The sequence below is a fragment of the Chelon labrosus genome (assembly GCF_963514085.1).
Source record: "Chelon labrosus genome assembly, chromosome: 11".
NCBI classification, from domain to species: Eukaryota; Metazoa; Chordata; class Actinopteri; order Mugiliformes; family Mugilidae; genus Chelon; species Chelon labrosus.
In genome coordinates, this window is record NC_140344.1 from 16,816,499 (window position 1) to 16,836,583 (window position 20,085).

The window sequence follows — 20,085 nt, forward strand, 5'->3', positions numbered from 1 at the left end:
AGATGATGATTGCCAAGGGTGGATCCCACATACCAAGCGGTTTTATCCCAGGTGCATCGCTTTGGATAATATCAGATGCGATGTTGATGAAAACATGTGGCCTAACCCTGAAGATCGCAGAGATTAGATACAGTAATTTTGTTCTTTTTCTAGTCTATGCAGTTTTTGTAATGTCAACAATAGCCAGTATTTTGAAACCTGGTGTACTTTGATTTACTGCATGTACCTTGTGAAATGAAAACAAGTCTTATTCTTTGACAGCATAATTTCATTTTGAGTCATATTTCCAGTGTTTTGGTGTAAAGTTAGTGTGTGCAGAGAAAGATGCGTTCGATTTTGAAATGAAGAGTTAGTATATGTTTAACAAAATGTGTTTTTGAGAACAAAATTATCCATTTGGCCAATTGTGTTTTGTAGGCGTGAGTCTGTGTTAAGAGTTTAGAGAAAATATCTGAAGTATGGGTAAGCGCTTGTTAGCGATTGAAAAAACTGTAAAGTGTGACACTTGCTGCCAAGGCCTCACTCACTCACTCACTCAGTTATGCTCTGCAGCAGAAACTTCAGCCAACTGCTCTGATTGTTGAATTCACACAAGAAAATGCCAGTGAAGGTCAAGTGTCTTTGCGCTAGACAAATCTCCCAAACGCACTTGTGACCTCGCTCTCTGACCTCGCGGCCGTCTCTAATCTCATTGGAGTTTTTTTTATTTCCTGGCCCAGGTAAGCCCCGCCCTCAGGCTTTAGCCTCTGAGCCGACGCTTATCCCAGGACACACACCCTAAGCTGCTGTCTGCTTTTTAACGTACGTGGGGAGGGGTGGGGGGTCGGCGCGTGTGTTTGTGTGTGTGCGCTACCTGTCACTGTTCGTTCCTGAAAACATCAGCCTGTCCCTCTGAGAGGTGTTTGGTGGCTTTTCAGGGTTTTGAGAAGATGCTGCCTCCATTGCACGTCAGGAGGATATGGAGGCTGACAGACGGGCCGCAGAAGGTTTGACAACAACAACAACAACAGGTCAGTCGGCTGAAGAATAAGAGAAGAGCGTAGCTGCTTGCACGCTAACGCAGAACGGGTTCAGCTGAGTGTTTAACAAGATGTTTCTCTGTTTAATAACCCCACATTAGTAGGAGAGTTGGAGTTTTAACAGGCGGCGACCTCAGATCCTGCTCCAACAACCAGAGAGTCACAAGATCATGATAGACACAATGTCCTGTTGTGATTAATAAGGTCAAATTTCAAAGCACTTGAAATTTGACCTTATTAAGGCAATATGAGTTTTGGGTCAGTTAACATCAATTCTGGTATCTTTAGAAAAGCACAGATAGGAAGGAAGTGTGAGTATCAGTAGCAGTATAACAGATAAATGTGTCAGTATAGAGTCAGGATAGCACCTGTCTACGGAGATGGACAGGTAAACATTTAGAGAAGAGAGATTGTAGGCTACTATCCTAATCGTTTGCTCTCAGACAGGGGAAAGGCCTACGGAAACCCACTTAAAGAGGATTTGAGGGCATTACAGGACACTGTACAATGTGAAGCTCAGCGTAGCACACTAGTAAAGTAAACTATCAAATGATATTAGTGTTTAATAAAATATCGTTTCACATTTTCTCTGTTTTGACTCAGGCAGAGCTGGTTCCTGAGGCCGAACCGAGGCCGAGCATGGCCCTCGCTGAACTCAACCCCAGGGCTTTTGTCTGCCCACTGCTCGTCCTCTTATGTCTGCACACGGTCACGGGTAAAGCCACTTCCTAGTCCTTCCTCTCAAGCTTTAGGTCTGATTTAATGCGTCTCAAAAACAGTGCGCGCGCTTGTGTTCGTCACAGGAATGTCAGGCTGGGCTGGATGCCTGGACGGAGAGGACGTATTTACAGCAGTTAAAGAAAACAGCCCCTGGGGAGAAGTTGTCGCCGAGCTCACGGCAGACACCACGATGGAGGGGGTTAAGTGGAGCCTGAATGGAAAGGACGCCGATTGGTTCTTCCTGGACGAAAGAAACATCCGGCTGAACGCATCGGCTGACAAGATCTTTGACCGAGAGGTAACGGCTCGGGACGCGCTCTCTTGAACACTGAAGTTTGGAGCTGGAATATAACGTGCCCGGTGCAGTTTTTTGTTGAGTCTGGTTGTAATAGCCCGGTGCCACAGTACAAAGTGGAGGCTGCATCTAATTTTAGAACAAACCTCACAACCTCATCCTTGGACCAAACACAATCTCTCTTCCCGTCATCCTGTTCTCAGCCAGCTGTCTTACATCATGGCAGCTGTTAAAGGGCCAACCAGATTAGCTGTCTGCTCGACTCTCTCTGGCTTTCGATCTATCTACTTCTGTCAATCCATCCTTATAAAGAATGTATTTATAGACCCAAAACACCACATATTACAGCCTCATCAAGTATTCATAGCACACCACCAAGAGGCGACAGAATTCATCTGGTTCAACACAATCTGACGTGGGCAAACATCTATTCGGTACATTTCTGGGTAAAACAATGGGACGCACCGCTCCTACGGTGCAACCATGAAAGAAAAGTATTAAGTTTTGAATAAAATATAATCAAAATATAAAGTGTGTGGGCAACTTAGATTAACTTTTAAGCATTAACTCTTTATGGGGCACTCACTGAAATAATTTCAACCCCAGAGTGTTATTGCAGGGCATAAGAAGACTTTTTTTTTTTACTTTTGTGAAAAGTCTTCATGGAGGAAATTAAGATTTATGAATTTACCATATATGGTTCCCTGTTCTTAAGTAGTAAACATGCATTTTAGACCAATAGAACATAAGTGCTTATTCAAGCACTTGTCAACATACACATTATCACATTAGACAACATTAGGACACTTCTTCGTGGTACCTAATGAAGCAGTTATGCTTAGCGTTCACGCAGACGTGGACCTTGCAGACCACATTTGACCTGAGACTGTTGCCTTGGTCTTCTCTGATTGGCTGAATGAAAACCACATGCTTCTCTGTCTCACTGAGAGGCACCGGGACGCCGTTTAAAATTACTTAATATGGTTTCTTGCCCCATAAAGGGTTAGTGGGATGGCAATATCTGTGTTAAACTATTTTATCATACTGAATGAAGATGTCTGCATCAACATGTCTGCTCTTTACCCTTTCTCTCTCAGGCCTTAGGTCCTGTACTAATGGCTGAGTTATCGTGCCATGAGGAGGGCATACTTCAGGTAAACTTCCTCCATTAATTTTACCCAGAATTCCTCAGAGTGTCATCGCAGATTCAAACCTGTATATGTTTTTTTTTTCTTGTCTGTGTTGTAGAGTGTGTACAGGATCATCGTGGAAATTCTCAATGAGAATGATAACTTACCCATATTTGCAGAAGACAAACTAGTCCAGTCTCTTAACATCAGTGAGGTAGGATGCTTTCAGACAGGCGTGCACACAAAGAAACATCTGTATGGAATAAAAAATAAATAAAAAATCAAAGATTGAAGTTCTGCTCCTACAAGTGTTTCCCTTGCTTGTCTGTGTGTTTTCCAGCTGATTCCAGTGAACACCGTGGTGTTTAGTGTACGGGCCACAGATGCAGATAATGACAAGCTTAGTTACTCAGTCGATCAGACATCAGTAAGCTCTGCTTTTCCACTAAAAAAATTAAATTAAATTAAATTAAAACAAAGCAGCACTTTGACTTTGTTTGTGTGTTTGTGTGTGTTCTGCAGCCTGATGCGGAGTACTTCAGAGTTGATTTACCAAACAGCGGGGAGGTGATCCTGGCCAAGCCCCTTGACTATGAGACCAAAACTCTGCTTACAGTTACCATCTATGCCTCAGTATGCACATTTCACTTTTCATTGTTTTTATAACTCTGGGCTAGAATTAGTCGAAATAACTGAACCCATCAAACGCGATTGACCGGTGCCAATGTGCTCGACTTGTTACCTCAGGAAATGAACACGGCAGAGCACTTTAACACCAGCACCAACATCACCATCACTGTCCTAGATGGAGACGACCAGTACCCGCAGTTCCTGCCCTGCGTGCTGCTTTTCCAGGACGAGACCAGTCGAATTTGCACCAGCCCCGTGTACACAGTCAACGTCACAGAAGGGGAGGAGGTCAGTTGCTTATAACCCGCCCTCACACACACCACACTCAGGAATGTTGTCCTGATTATATCCACTGACTTGATGCCGTTAAAACACAGACCATGAAGTTACATGGATGGGCTTTGTATTTAATTTATATTTAAAGACTGAGGACGTTGTGTGTGTCTTGGCACAGGACATTGTGCTGGACTTTTCTCCTGGTCCCATTCATGCAGTGGATGGAGACAGAGGACTCAACTCTCCAGTCAGCTATGCCATTCTCTCAGGTAACATACACGGAAGTACATAAAACTATATAAAACGTGTGCATTTGTAACTGCGTCTGTGCCCACACTAGGTGACAACAACGGGCGTTTCATGATGGACAAAGAGACAGGTGAGGTGACGTTGACTCGGGGGGTGAGAGACAGACTCACAACTCCAGAGCTCTATCTTCAGGTCATGGTAAGACTCACGTGTACTGTTAAGCTTGAAAGATATCGTCAACACTGTCTTACTCCCACTTTCAGTCTCACTACTCTCCATTCTTTCTCTGTGTCTTGCACCCAGGCCTACCAGGACAACGACCCCAGGAAGTATTCTGTTGCAACAGTGTTGGTCCGAGTTCTGGCAGTGAACTTGTTTCTTCCAGAGTTCGACATGCCTGAATATCACGGCTTTGTAACCGCAGAAAAGAGTGCAGCCTCCCTGGTCAACACGTACGGCAGCAAAGCTCTAATGTTACACGTGCTGGACCGAGACTTTAACCAAGTATGCACTGTGACACACACACATATATACAGTCCACCCACGGTGCTAAAATGGATTTGTTTTTTGTTACCCGTCACCTATTATTTCTTTAAAAAATTTACAGGGTTTCAATCCCATGATCGGATTCACCTTCAGTCCAACATCCAATCACACTGACATCTATCAAGTCACACAGGAGGGGCTCCTGATCGCCAGGAACAGCCGACTCAAACCAAAACAGAAACATGTTCTCGAGGTGAGCATCGGTGACAATCCAGTTCTACAAACTCAACATAGCGAACTAGAAACCTTTTAATATGTAAGCTTAGATTTGGCATTTAGTCAGAGAAATGACACTCCTTGATTGCAGCAGCCATCTCCAGCAGGAGCTTTAGGAACAACTAAAAAAAAAACATGAAAAACAGCACAAGGTGTTGACCTGGCCTCCAAATTCACTAGATCCCAAACTTATCAAGTATCTGTGGGATGCACTGAAACAAGCCTGATCCACAGAGGTCCCCTCCCCTCAACCCATAGGACCCAAAGGCCCCCACTAACAACATCCTGTTGCCAGACACCACAGGACACCCTCAGAAGACCCATGTGCATCCTCTAATGAGTCACAACTGTTTTGGAGGCACAAGGGAGACCTACACAATATTAGGAAGGTGGTCATGATTTTATGTCTGATCGGCATAGTGAGGATTTTGAAGGAGTACTGTCATCGCCTCATCATTTAATCACGTTCAACATTTATGTGTAATTACATTTTCATACGGTGTTCTTGAGATACCTTGTTCACAAGAATGGGTCCGACTGGAATTGAAAATAAATTAAAAAACATTAAGAAATAATCATTAGTAATGTTAAAAAGTCTAAATGTTTTGCAGGTAATGGCTGTGGACCAGGAATCAGGTGATGCTGCCCTTGCAACTGTCGTAGTGGAGGTGTTATCTGAAGGACAACTGAGTAAGGGCTCACGCTTTCACACTCAGAAATCCGACTGTTCAGTTGTTGGATGAGCCTGCAGACTGAAACAATCCCTTTGTGTGTTTGTTTATGCACACTGCAGTCCCTTATAGTCCGCTGGCAGGTGATCACCTGACGGGCTGTACTGTGGGCAAAGCGTTGTTCTTGAGCATGGTGTTCATGACAGTGCTCGGATGTATCCTGTCCGTGGTTCTGTGGCTGAAGAGGAAACACAAAGGAAAGAGGGACCCACTGGAGAGAGGCTGTGTGGCCCAGGGGAAACACCCCAATGTGGTAAGATCATACCGGACTACAGTCTGTAGGACAGGTTCATATTTCATTTGTTTGACAGTGTCTTGTATGTACTCCCACAGAGCTTACGGTGGTTTACAGTGGTGAGTCATCTGTTTTATATTGAAGTGAATCTCCATCCATATCCCATGTTACCATACTTTGTCCTTTTATGTATAAAACATTTACTAGTCACAATTACTTGTTATATTTATCTGTCTGGCTTTAACTGTCCTAGTTTGACTAGATCGGGTCATACAGCTGGACAAAAAAAGTGGTTTCCTTCCTCCAAATGTTGACCTGATCATTGTGGTTGCTCCTCAGGTGAGTCACCGTAGTGCTATGCCCCACATGGAGCAAGTACCCTACAAAAATGAAGAATATGGAACCTGCAATCCTTCCTTCAGCCTCACAGACAAACCAGGCATCTGCGCCCCCCAAGACCGCCCCTCTTGCCAGGAACCCATTTCGACCCAAAGCACTGCTGTGCATGACACCAGCTTTGTCCTGACTGAAACAGTCTGCAGCAGCCTTGTGACCTCCAATAATAATAACAATGATAAGACTCCTACGCCAAACAAAAGCTCACCCACCTGTTACCCGTCTACTGTGGATGTTGGCCCTTCAAGTATAGCTGAATATGCTGCTCCGTGCAAAGAAAACACTAGCGTACCAGCAGCTACAACCCCAGATCCAATCGATGCGCAATCAAACACCAGCCCTGACCCTGGAGCCCATGACTCCGGTAGATCTCCACCTTCAACCCGTCCAGATTCGCAGATGACCACCAACGATGACGTTATTGACCCTGTCATCAGTCCCTCTTCTCAGTCCAGCGTCCCATGCAGTCAAACTCGAATTGCTTCAGCAGAAATTGACAAGCCCTTCTGCAAACCTCGTGCAAAGACACCCCCATATTCGCCTTTGATGTCCTCTCCCCTGCCCAAGCAGACAAGCACACCCCCGCCCACCCCAGAGAACGCCCCTTTAAAAGCAAAACTGGTGCATATAGATACATCTCCGCTTGATACGCCTCCAGAGACACCAGAGCGAACATCTCTGAGCGCAGACCAACCCTCCACGTCACTGGACCAAATAGATGAGTCAGAGCAGGCAGGTGGGACAGCAGACGCCAGTAGTCCACAGGACAGAAGGCCCTCTACAAACTCTGGAAACACCCAAGATGGCCGCGGGACGGGGGATGAGGAGGATGATGGTTTTCTGGGTGATGAAGATGCAGACAAGAACAGTGAGGGTGAGACCGAGTTAGACCCAGACGACGAAGAGCTGCTGAGAGCCATTGCTCGTTGTAATCCTATTTTTATCACGTTCAGTAAGTGATGTCACTATGATATCGCAGGCACTGAGAGCGACGGGGCGGACGGCCGAGCGTGGAGCAGGTAAGGTGAAGACGGATGACTCAGGCAGACGGCGGACAGCCATCGAAGAGAGAACTACAGCTACAGTCTGGTTCTGCTGTGCTGTAGGTACTGCTGAGGCGTGAAAGAAGACGTGCATATGTTCTCACAATATCATCAGAAAGAAAATGAAAACTTTTACAGCACACAGTCACGATGATGAAATACACGATGTAGCTCCATTCATAGCACCTAGCTAGATGACAGGAAGTGAGTTCACATGAAAACACTGTGCAGTTAAAATGCAATGTACTGTGTGTTTACCATAGACTTTTCAAGTATACGGCATATTCACACAAGCTAACACTAGCATAACAATGGATGGAAATATATTCTCTTTGATTATTTATCAGTAATAACAATGTATTGTTTAAGGGTAACTCTACCACAAATCAAACTGTGTGGAAATTACTGCTGAGCTGCTTCCTTCTGAATTAATATTCCAAGCAGACAGAAGGTCCAATTAGTGATTGAAGTAATCCAGCTCTCATAAATGACACGACAGGAGCCATGAAGGCTTCAACATTTGAGTTCATGGGGGAAAAAAAACAAAAAAACAGCAGCTGGCAGGTTTGCACACCGTCTGGATCTGTGCAGATTTACCTTTTCAATAGCTACTGAGTGCTGTGTTGTGTTGTTCAAAATTCTCACGTAGAGCAGATGACTAATTGTTTTGCCTACTCTACATGCTGCCTCTGTTATTTTTTCTGTTGTTTTTATGAGTAAAGTTGACGTTTGACTCAAACAATGAGCAAAACGAGTTGATTTAAAGTGATCCCAGCTGCCATATTTGCCCATCAGTCTCCATTCAATAAGCTTTCTCGAGACACTCAACACTGTGGTCAGCGTCTTTTTAGCTTTAGTCATCTATGTCATCACAAGCTTCAACTTGCAACTTAGGTATGGTTTTGAATAAGCATGAGTTGTATTCAAAAGTCAAAAGGAAGAGCTGATGAACAAAGCTTTTATGCTTATCAAATCATAGTTGAAAAAACAATATTAGATGTATTATTGGGAGTATAAGCCAGAAAATTAAATGGTGAAATGTGAGAGGAAGAGCGTGCAGAACAGTCCATTGAGTATTGGGTCGACAGTCTAAAGGAAACCAGGAAACAGAGGGGTTCCTTTCCATTGTCTCACGCAGAACGGCTGACCACAATAAGTCAAAAGAATAAAGCAGACTAAAAGCTCCAATTTTATTTGTTTTTACTGAGACATTGTTCTCAACCACAAAAACTGGACCTGATTGTTAAGAGTGCTCAGTTTGCAGACCAACGACTTATTTACAGTAAAGTCACTAGTGAAAGGCTTGTCACTGCGGTGAGCCTGTAAAAAACATTATCATATACATTATACTATACCATAAAAATTATTAACAGTGGTTATAAATGGTTGTAGTGATAACACGGGCGTACCAAACAAATTCTGGAAAGGGAAATGTTTCAAAGGTAGAAGCATTCCCCCCCGGCTCCAAACATCTTCCCCAAAATAGGACAAAGATCTTTTGCTTGGCACACAAATGAGTTAATAATTCAGCTGAATCAAAACAAAACTCAAAATAGAACAATCAAAAAAAACACACACACTAAACAAAAAGAGGAAGTCAATCGTTGAGAATATAGGTAATATATGCACACACAGATTCACATGCACACACACGCACGCGCACACACACATACACACTACTGAGGTGATAAGAAAGAAGAAAGGAGGCAGCTTCGAGGACAAAGCATCCATCAGTCCCTAAATTCATCTTGATTCCTTCAACTAACGCACAACACAAACTGCGCCTGTAGGACGCACAGTTTGTGGTGACATGGATGTTTTGAGGACCCCATATAGCAAACACATCGTGGTCCCACTAATGATACTGTATTGCACTAGGCCAAATTGGTCTGCATTGTCATTGGAATTTGATATTTAATAAAATTATGATCAATAAATGAAAAACAAGGGAGCAAGTAGCGTTTTCGGTTTGGGTGCAATTACAAAAGATTTGTACAAATTAAGATGGGTACTAATAAGCTTTATGCTCAACAGTCCAGTGCATTGCAAAATGAAATGGCGCGACAATCTATTCTATAGCGAAGGCCTAAACTTGTTCTGTAAAAGGGCTTGTAACAAAATATGGCTAATTCAAAAATCAAAAATGAGCGTTGGCTAACACTGTTTGTCCTTTGCCTGATGTGGGCAAGAAAAGGTTAGTGTGTGGAAGCAGAGCAAAGGCTGGCAATATATATATATCCCAAGCTGAGGTGCAAGTGAATGTGAGGACACACTGGCCAAGCTTGTACACGTTACTCTGAATGTGTGTACAATGGGACACATTCAAGAAATCAAATAAATTATTGTCCGTGGCGTTGAATCAGGCGAGCTCCATCTTGTCTAGAATGCTCACTTCTACAGTCGAAGGAGTTGGGTGATACACAAGATGAGCGCACAGTCTTTGGAGGCAGCTGGGTGTTAGAACTCGTCATGTCGAGTCAGAGCCTCCCCGAAGTCGGTCGCCTGGCTGCCCACGAACAAGTCATACTTATCCACGATTTCCGCCTTGGTCAGTCGGCCATCCTGATGACAGAGGGAAATGAACACACATAATCAGCGCTGCACTGTGTCAGTAGCTAAAGACTTGATTATTAATGAATTAATTAATGAACAACATGGAGGTAATTTGGGTTTTTAACTATGCGTTACTGTAAGTATTTTACAGTACGTACTTTGTCTGCATCTGACTCATAGACCAGATGCTTGGCCTCTGCCTCAGCATGGTCATAGTCGCTAGGCAGGATCCAGTCCCGTGTCTCCTCCTTGTCCATTTTGCCATCTTTGTTTTTGTCTCTGAATTCAGTAAACTGCTCCCTCTCTGTCTTCACCCACTCAGGTTCTGTGGCGTCTCCGTCCTGGTTGTACATGTCACCTATGAAACAAAAAAGTCAGGAACAGGCAGAGTGAGGGACTGAATACTGATAATGTAGCAATGTTTCATCCCTGTATTTACAATGAGAGGTTAAACAACCAAGCACACTGCATGAAGGTTTCTCAACTAGTTCTTTAAATAACCTCGTGTCCTCTATTGAGTTGCCACCACTATAACCATAAATCTTAAAGAATAAGCTACAGCTACTGTAAGAACTCACCTATGTACTCATCCAGGTCAATTAAACCATCTCCATTCTTGTCAATGTCTTCCATAGTTTCCTGTGGAAATAAAACAGAAGGGATGAGGTGAGAAGGGATGACAAATATACAAAGTAGGTGTCATCATTTAACACCTGTGCGAGTGTCACTCACCAGCACTACAATGTCTTTCATGTGGTCATACTCCTCAGGGTGGAGGAAAGCTGTGAACTCCTCCTTGTTGGCTTTCATGTCATGGTCCTGGTCTGCCATTTTGAATCTCCTCTCGTCGCGAGCCATCATCTGCCTGTAGCTGAAGCCATCATCGGGGTCAGGGTCGTCTGCAAGTCAGGGGTCACAATTTCAGTCTGGCATTTGTTCAAGCGTGACAAAACAAAACGGTGTGTATGATGAATATTGTCTGCGGCCGCACCGAGAATGTATCCGTATGTGGCGTTCTTGTACTCCTCCCAGGACACCACGTCATCACCGTTGAGGTCATGACTCTTCCACTGCCGATCCACATCATCGTAGATCCACCTCTTCTGTGCGTGCTTGATCCACCTCTTCATCTCCTCAGCAGTCACATAGCCATCTTTATCCTCATCTATACGTTCTACCAACATGCTGCAGAGAAATTATACAAAATTTGGATTTGTCCCCTCAGGCACTCTTTGCTGTTTGTCATTACAACAGATTATTTTTTTAGATAACTACACATATAACAGTTAACTGAAGAGCAGATGCTGCAGTCTTACCCGAGCCTCTCCTTGCTCTCCTCTGGCGTGAGCTGGTCGAAGGTCTTGGCCTCTTCCTGTCCAAGAAAGGCCTCATGGTCATAGTCAAAGCTCTCCGCATCGTCGTGCTCTCGGTTGCTGAGAGGTTCATCGTGGTGAATGCGGTCCTTCTTCTCCGTGGGTTTGCTGGTGGCGTAAACCACACAGAGGGCAAAGCACATGATGAGAGGCCGTAGCTCCATCCTGCACACGTACAAACACGGGCTAAACTAGGGGTGGGGAAGAAAAAAAAAAAAAGGTAAAGACGTGGTCATTGTTCAGACAGGGTAATACGTTGCATTTCTACACCATGTTTGTCAGTTTATAATTAGTTTCTGTCATTACTTATCACTACTTCCGATTCTTAGTTACTCAACTTCATAATTACCAGAAGTGTATGATTCACTTTAAAGGCAAATGTGTTGCAATCACTTATTTGTTCAACTTCTGGTGTATAGCCGCTGATATCCTTCCACCAGCTCAATAATTTTCTGTATCTCATCTCAGCCGTTCACACACACACAACAATTCAGAAACTGTTTAAATAAGTAGTATAATAATCAAGCTTAGTTTTTAATGTTTAAGAGAATAGCTCATCGGTGCGTAATGAGGGAAGATGGATGGATTAAACCCAACCCTAAGCCTGTCTAAACAAGTCACCACATAGTTCAAATCAACTCTTAAGTAATTTAAAACAACCTGAACAAACTTGACATCATAACCCTCATACCATTATGGTATTAGCGGCCTGTTCCATTAGGCTGCATAGGTTTAAGCTTGCTGTACCTAATTAATTAGCAGCTGAATATACTTCCCCTTTGAAACGTGGCACAGTAAATTGCTGTCAAGAGCACTGGCTTACAGGTTTGAGGTAAGAAGACTTATATATATTTATTTTTTACATTTTAAGACTTAACTTATACCAATGCAATTAGACTAGTAGACGGGTTGAGACTGAATAATATAGATATTAGAATAATTATCTTTTTTCACTGTCCTATTGTTGAAACACGTTTGTCAGTATTATTAATTATTTAAGTACGACATAACTTCTGCCACATCTTAAATATTTGTATTTTAGCCGATAGCTACAGTTTGGTACCGTTATTTCTTATTAGCATCCAAACCAAGGTAACACCAGCCAGGCTAACCCAGCACAGACCGCTAGCTTCACTCTCTGACTTGCAATTTGGCTCGTCCGGTAAAGGTACACAAACATCATTATAATCACTAATATGCTGGCTTTCGGAACAACTGCTTAAAACGAAACACATTTTGGTCAGGCTTTGTATTTTAAACGAAAAACTGTAAGAGAAAAACTCACCGGTGTCTTGAGTGAAGTTCGTCGCAGATGCTATTAGCCCTCCCCTCGGAAACACACCCATGCGCTTCCTGTGCTAAAACGGCAACCGACCAATCAGGCTCCGAGAAGCCGAGTGCGATGTCGCCCGCTTATTGGTCCACTAAAAGGGAGCACCGTTGATTGGATTGGCCGAGAACCGCCACGTCCTCAAAGACAACAAAACTCAGTTCATTCATAAAACTGACACTGCACTTAAAGGGACAAGTAAACAGCTCCACATCTGTATATTTTAGACTGTGTTTTTAATGAAAAAGGACGAACACCATATACAAAAATAAATACTGCTATTTAGTAATGAAATGACATTTCTTAAAAAGGAAAAAGGATTTTACCAGGTTGACAAACTTTTGCGTTTTGAACAGATGCAAAATCCACACGTTAGATGTTCCAAACAACAACGAAATGCATGAATAATAAAAATAAAAAAACTAGATAAGATCCACACCATGAAAGCATAGACGTCTGGATGAAAATCATTAGTCACAGTAGTGCTCATTAAACTATTTCATAAATCATAACCAAAATAATAAATCAGAAACAGGCTTTTTTCCTAAGCCAAGTCAAACACACTTTTCTCTTCTTTGAAGTAAACAGGACTTTGCAAATGATTGTGTGTTTACACTACCAAAGGAATGTGGACAAATGCAATCCAAACCACTTCCAGATGTGTTCAGAGATTTGAGCTCTCAAATGCGTCCTCAATGTGTCCTGGGTGTGTTCACACCTGTACTTTAAACTGGTCATTTGTGAAAAGATTCCACAGGAATGATGTTAATGTAAGGTCTGAACAGGGCCTTAAGAACATCTTTCTCCCTCTGCTGGGGGATGTATGTCATGATCACCAGAAACAGAAACTGACTTCAGGAGAAACAAAATGACAGGATTTCTGCTAAGCTGAGGGATCCCCTTCATATCAGTAACTGCCCTCCAATGAGAATCTGAAGGGAAGATATTGTTTCATAAATTACAGTTTTTGTTTGAGCTGAAATGTAACTATATTTGTGCTCAATACTGTAATATGTTGATTTTGAAGCATTATGTGTTTTTGGAAAATTGTGACACATGGTACAAAGCTAACAGAAAAACAGACACTTATCCTTATTTCTGCTGAATATAAATCCAACTGTAAAATGGTAGCAATTCTCAAACTTCAAAATCCAGGGCAAAATACTCAACATCCCTGTTTTCTGAGATTTGATGTAAAAAAAATAAAAAAAAATATAAAATAAAATAAAAGAGTCATCAGACCTTCCTCAAAGCATTGAGCTCTAAGGAAGTGCATTTTTTGATGTAAACCAAATCATCAAGTGAAATGTTTGAGGATTTTAACCTGGATTTTGAAATTTGATAAGTGCTACCATTTTTATTTGTTTTGTAATACACTTAGCTTTAGTCCAGCAAGGCACAGACATTTTTTATTGTAAAAGGGCAACCTCTTTTTGTAAAAATAAATCTAACTGTCTTTGAACTGTCTGTTTCCAAGATAGCATCTTTCACAGTCACAAAAGTGCAGGAAATCAGGAGGAAGAATCTTCATCTAGGGATTTAGTTATAGCAAAGTCTCCATATCTCAGCCTACTGCAGCGTCTTCCGAATCTGTGTTCCTGTGGCCCGTTTCTTCTTCTTCTGTCTGGTGGTTGTCATTTTCTTCCTGAATGAGCTCACAGGTTGAGTCCCTTTCCTCACCAACAACTCCACTCCCTGCAGGGAAAACAAAAGTAGTCATAATAGAGTTTTTAGCAACGGTGTGCTAAAAAGCTATAGTAGTATAAACTTGTGCGTCACGTTTACCAACAGGATTTGCACAATGGTGAACCCAGATATTTTGACTGACCTGCGCTTGGTTCGCCCTCTTTCTTGTCAGTGAGAAAGATTCGTTGCATTTTCAGTTTCTTCATAGTGTGGCACATGTACTTGAGGTCTGTGCCACTGTTAGGTTTTCCTGCAGACATTTAGCAAAATGAAGCTCAGGAAACGCCCTGAATAACAGATATACAGCCATAAACACTGCAAGGAGCAGAAACGTACCTTTTCGTGGTGTCTCCTCGAACAGCACACAAGTTCCCAAAGCGTCTTTGGAGAGAGAGAAAAAACATTTTTGCACAAATTATACTAGAAAATAATGCTTTGAAAAATGTGCTTCTATTTTTATATTGCACCATGTATAATAGCCAGTAAGAGATATATCAGTATATCAGCATATTAGGTAAAGGATGACTCTTTAAAACTATCAAAATTTGATAGATTTATTCTTACCTTCATATTCCCCTGCAAACACATACTGTCCAATTTGCATCATGGGCCTGTCACTGTCAACATCCTTCAACAAAAAACGGGGGGAAAAGATGTGTGAAGCTGCTCCAAGAGATCCGCTGTGATGTTTATATTAATATCCTGCTTTTTAAACGTGTCCAACATCACTCACCAGTATCTTACATGTGCTTAAGGACAGGGATTCATTGTTGATTATACCAGAGACCTCCACCACAACAAGCTGCTCCTAAACACATGACAAGGATTAAACTACTTTAAATTACACATAGTAAACGTCTACAAACTTTCTATAAAGAGGGGTGTAAGTTTGTCCCTGAAACTCCCACTTGAAAAGTTTAAATCAAACAGTAATGCTGCTATGAACTCAATCGTTTATTTCTAAACCAGCTAACGTGTTAGCTACATCATGAGGCAAACGCTGCTACAGTTAAGCTAGCACAATGACGGCATTTCATACCTCTTCTTCCCATTCATCTTCCATGTTCAAACTCCTGGAATGAAACAAGAATAATTAAGAAATAATTTTCTGTACAATTATCCAGAGACAACCGCCATAATCTCTCACTAATATAGTACTGTGACAACTTCCGCGAATGTACGGTGTCCGAGAAGAGACCTTCAGTTTATTTATTTTTTCTCGCCGTCTGACTGTTTTCAGTTACAGGTTCCTCCATTGAGGGGCGCTGTTGCTCAGTTTTGGAGGCATGTTTCTAAGCGGAACCATTAAATGCAGACTGGAAACGAAATGAATAACAGATAAATCTCTCGTCTTTGGAATTGTATTTCTATCTATCTATCTATCTATCTATCTATCTATCTAAATGGTTGACTATGACTGAATCTAAATATATGCTACCTGTAAGCACACTCATCTACATGTAACATTAACATTATTAATGTCCTGCTGGAGGAGGCCAAGGCTGTGGTGATGAGATGAGATAAGATGATGCACTTTATTGATCCCCCAGGGGAAATTCATCTGTCAAAGGCAGAAGCTGCAAAAATGAAAAGAAGCACAGATTTCAAGTATTGAAAAAAAAAAAAAAGAAAAAGAAAAAGAAACACAAACAAGGAGGCCCGGTGAGAAACACAGGGGAGTACAAAGGGAAGATATTGAGAACAGACTCGACGGTGTAGGTTTGTGATACGATCAAACGTGGCAACACCTGAGGTAGAAGCTATTCGGTTTTGCTTCGATGGCGCTGGTGTTGTTGTACAGATGTGAATTTGGAGGTTTCTTTTACGTGCCTTATCTGAGGCAAACCAGAGCAATTCTATTAATTAGTTGCAAACATGTACCTCAACATTTGTCATTACAAATTCATTTCTCTCATTAATTTATATATCATATATTTACTAAAAGTCTTCAAATGAATGCAGTGAAGAAGGGTTTACAGGAACCAATAGAAACGGAAAGTCACAGGGATTATTGATGAGAACCAGTTTGTAATTCAGCTGTATCGATTCTGTTTTTATATTTTTGTCTTCAAAATGCTTGACTTAATTTATGCTGTTCTCTGTTAGTCTGTACAATTATTATATTTGATAAATGGCAAACACTTGATGTATCTGAAATATAATATTATTTATTAGTCCTGATTAATGATGATACTTATTGATCCTCGGAGGAAATATCTCTTTTTGCTAGCTACCCTCTGCCCGGGGGTCATAGATCAGGGTCAGATGAGGGGCAGCATCCCAGGAGCTGGGTGGGATTGAGGACGTCTGGAGAGGTTGCTTCTTCTTACTGATCGGCCCCTCTACTCCCCTCTAATAAAAACAGGACGGCTCTAATAAACAGAAAAAGTGAACTGCAATTGTGAAAATGTATACAATCAAATATCAACGTTTGTGTCCTGCCTTTTAAAACAGCAGATTTTTAATTTTTAAAATTTCGCTTCCAAACGTGTCATGAATCCCCAGACACCGTGTTTGACAAACTGGTGGGGTGAAGGGCATTAATACTGAACCTGTTTAATTCATGGTCTGACAGTGTCAGTACGTCAGCTGGCGTGGGGACAATCACAGCACGACGCATTTAAATATGTGCAATTGCTCCAACTGAATTTGGTAAATATCAGACGTTGGATCTAGTGCCGTAAAAACGGCAGTGTGAATACAAGTGTGAAAACACGTAGGTTTTTAGCACTCACAATTTCTATTATTTGTATTTGTCTGTTGTAGGGACGCAAGAAAGAAAAACAGCATTTTATGGGTTTGTTCATCATTAATTAAAATATAGAACAAGGCTGGGAAATATTATTCCTCCCTGAACAGTGTCCATTCAGGTGCCATGAAGCTATAGGTAACTGTTATGTGGAGCGGCTCGGATGCCGACAGTGTTTGCAGCCTGTAAATACCTGTATAAATGGAAAGTAGGCTGACGCTGGCTGCACTTCACCCTCAGAGAGACAGAAAAAAAAAAAAACATTTTGAATGAAAATCAGGCAAACCAAATTAAAGGGGGTGAAAATCCCCCTTGTGCCTTCTCCCTCCCCATTTCTGGCCTATCATCTATCTCTGGACCATGGTGGGGTTGTCATGTCGACCAGCCCACAAGTTACTATGACAACGGCTCAAGGGGAAGCACTTGCTAGGGAGGTTATTGCCTCCTTGGGGATGTAAGAAGGACAGGGGGAATGTGAGCACAGACAAAGGGACTTACAGACACCAAAAAGGCACAAATGAAGGGAGAGGTCAAGTTGGAGTACGTTAGCTGGAAGTGTGTTTGTGTGTGTTTACATTTACAACCATGCACAACAGGACACAGTGTGTAAATCAGAGTTGCCCCACAGAAGCTTAGGAAGGCAGGACAAAGTTGTTTTTTTTTTTGCTCCTGGACGAAGTCGGAGACTCTCCTGTATGTGATGTATTACACCTTCCTGCTCAGAGCCGTACCCTGGGGCAGAAAGGGGCGGGGGCAAGGGAGGGAGTGACATTAAGGACCCTCCAAGGTGTCAGATGGGTCCCCAGCTTCCCCCACATTTTGTCATATAAATGTCATAAAGACAAGTTTGGAGTTGGGGAGCTTTTGGCTCTCCTTCTGCCTGGGGGGTATCGGAGTGGTTAATTGCCCCATTAGCACTGACAGGGTAAATTGGTGGAAGGGCTAACTATATATTACAGTGAAAACAACAAATCCCTGGCATACACCTGAGGGCATGGAAAGAGTGTTTTACAGTAAGGCCTGGGCATGTTTGGGTGTGTGCGTGTGTGTGTGAGGCAGAGAGAGAGTGTGAGTAATTTGTAAATGTGCATTTGCATGAGCTTTAATATTGGGAAATATTACAAGTCTATACTTATCTCCATGGAAATGAACTCACAGTGTCAGTCACAGAGAGAGTCTCATACGTGTATGTGAGCAGAACTATCTGAAGACGTACATTTACACAAGTCAAGAGATTCTGTTCTATTCTATTCTATTAAAAGAGGATCCTGTGTCTATTATTATGTGATAACTGAGACATCAGATATGTTCTTATGTCTTTTTCTGTGGTTTCAAAAAGGACAAAAAATAAAATAAAATAAAATAAAATACAAAATGCACTTTGCAGACTCCAACACAATTGGAAATTTACATGAATAAGCCATACATACAAAAAGAAAGATCATCTAAAGGTATCATACTGCTATGACACTGCGCTTTATGGTAATGTGTTTACGGTGAAATTCAAACGGACTACTTAAACAAAATAAGCCCATTTCTGAAAATGTTTTTTCTTACTGGTTAGTAGTTTTTACATGCATAGAAGGTTGACAATAACTATTTTACATTTTAAATTAATGAGACATAGCCTACGGTGTTTAAGTATCACGACAAACATTTCCCACATAGATTCTGATATTGCTTTGAACTCAATTAACATTTATATTTTTATATTTTATTTAATCCTATGAACAAAGGCAGATAGGCGACATTTTTTATTTCTCTCTCTCTCTTTCTCTCTCTCTCTCTCTTTCTCTCTCTCTCTCTCTCTCTCTCTCTCTCTCTCTCACACACACACACACACACACACACACCACACACACACAGCATACACACACACACAGATATACATCCCCACACACACACACACACACACACACACATAAACAGACAATGTCTGGATTAACGTTAAAATTATTTCACCATTCAAAGTCGTTGTCTTTGTTCATAAAATGACAGACTGTGTCCCACTTAACAGACAATCCATGTATCCACGAATGCAAATAAAACGCAGCAGAACCTGATTTATGTTTTTGATAACCTCCAATCTCTGAAGGTGGCCTGTGCCAGACCATCACTTAAAATGTTTTGGTATCGTAAAACAATTATTGGACGTGCTGCATACTTAGGGCAAATAATTTGTCTGGCCAATGAGTCGATTCTCTACATATTGCCAAAATGTAAGAAAATAATCAAAGCAAACCAAGGGAAATTAAAACTAAAATGCCAGTGCACTCAAAACCAATACAAGAAGTCATATTCATATTTATATCCCACTCTGATACGGCCTTGTAGTGTAGTAGTTTCACGCAACAGTGAGCTGAATCTAACCTTGTTGCAGTTATTGCCACAGCCTTTTTAACCTCCATATTAGAATATTACTACGCCTAAAATTTTATTGCTTATGTGGACGTTTTGCAACAGCACCGCAACCTTTTCTTGCATTTCGAAAATTGGATTTGTTTGTATAAGTGTTAAATAAGGACGAGGTCAACTGTGACGATCTAAGCCTAATAAAGTTAAAAGAAGAAGAAGAAGAAAGAAAGATAATATTTGATCTTACAATTAATGCATTTTTTTTACCTTTTAAAATATGGACGATCGACAGATTGCACATCCACCGTGAAATTCACAATAGTATTATCATAACAATGGAAGTGAGTGGAGGATATGGCATGGCCGGAACAGAAAAAAAAAACCCACTAAAGGTCTTCAGTGATGACAAACACAGAAATGGACATTCAGCAGAAATTTGAAGAAATATATATATTTTTATGTCACAGAAGATTATTTATTTTTATTTTTTGGTGAGCAGAAAATCCGCATGCTGAACCCAGACCTGCAGCCTTGACTATAACCTGATCAGTCT

At 41.6% G+C, this 20,085-nt stretch overlaps 3 protein-coding genes across 3 annotated transcripts; 1 reads left to right on the top strand and 2 right to left on the bottom strand.

Moving 5' to 3' along the window:
• Nucleotides 1-1,658: 1,658 nt before the first annotated feature.
• LOC311495351 (uncharacterized protein) lies at nucleotides 1,659-7,403 on the top strand (the record flags this gene model as incomplete). Its single annotated transcript, XM_084554763.1, has 15 exons — nucleotides 1,659-1,734; nucleotides 1,823-2,037; nucleotides 3,132-3,188; nucleotides 3,283-3,378; nucleotides 3,505-3,591; nucleotides 3,687-3,797; nucleotides 3,912-4,082; nucleotides 4,249-4,339; nucleotides 4,411-4,517; nucleotides 4,623-4,823; nucleotides 4,927-5,058; nucleotides 5,693-5,771; nucleotides 5,875-6,065; nucleotides 6,146-6,166; nucleotides 6,387-7,403. 15 exons carry the CDS (start codon nucleotides 1,659-1,661, stop codon nucleotides 7,401-7,403), a joined length of 2,652 nt encoding a protein of 883 aa, XP_084410889.1.
• Nucleotides 7,404-8,656: 1,253 nt separating this feature from the next.
• calub (calumenin b) lies at nucleotides 8,657-12,746 on the bottom strand. The gene is made up of 7 exons (XM_084555856.1): nucleotides 12,698-12,746; nucleotides 11,356-11,603; nucleotides 11,031-11,224; nucleotides 10,772-10,938; nucleotides 10,618-10,678; nucleotides 10,198-10,397; nucleotides 8,657-10,048 (listed from the first exon to the last, which is right to left on the bottom strand). Exons 2-7 carry the CDS (start codon nucleotides 11,574-11,576, stop codon nucleotides 9,944-9,946), a joined length of 948 nt encoding a protein of 315 aa, XP_084411982.1. The 5' UTR covers nucleotides 11,577-11,603; nucleotides 12,698-12,746; the 3' UTR covers nucleotides 8,657-9,943.
• Nucleotides 12,747-12,968: 222 nt separating this feature from the next.
• On the bottom strand, nucleotides 12,969-15,595 carry gtf3c6 (general transcription factor IIIC, polypeptide 6, alpha). Its single transcript, XM_084555814.1, has 6 exons — nucleotides 15,468-15,595; nucleotides 15,162-15,236; nucleotides 14,993-15,056; nucleotides 14,765-14,809; nucleotides 14,571-14,678; nucleotides 12,969-14,437 (listed from the first exon to the last, which is right to left on the bottom strand). The coding sequence occupies exons 1-6, from the start codon at nucleotides 15,489-15,491 to the stop codon at nucleotides 14,307-14,309; spliced, it is 447 nt and encodes a 148-aa protein (XP_084411940.1). The 5' UTR covers nucleotides 15,492-15,595; the 3' UTR covers nucleotides 12,969-14,306.
• Between the last annotated feature and the right edge of the window lie 4,490 nt (nucleotides 15,596-20,085).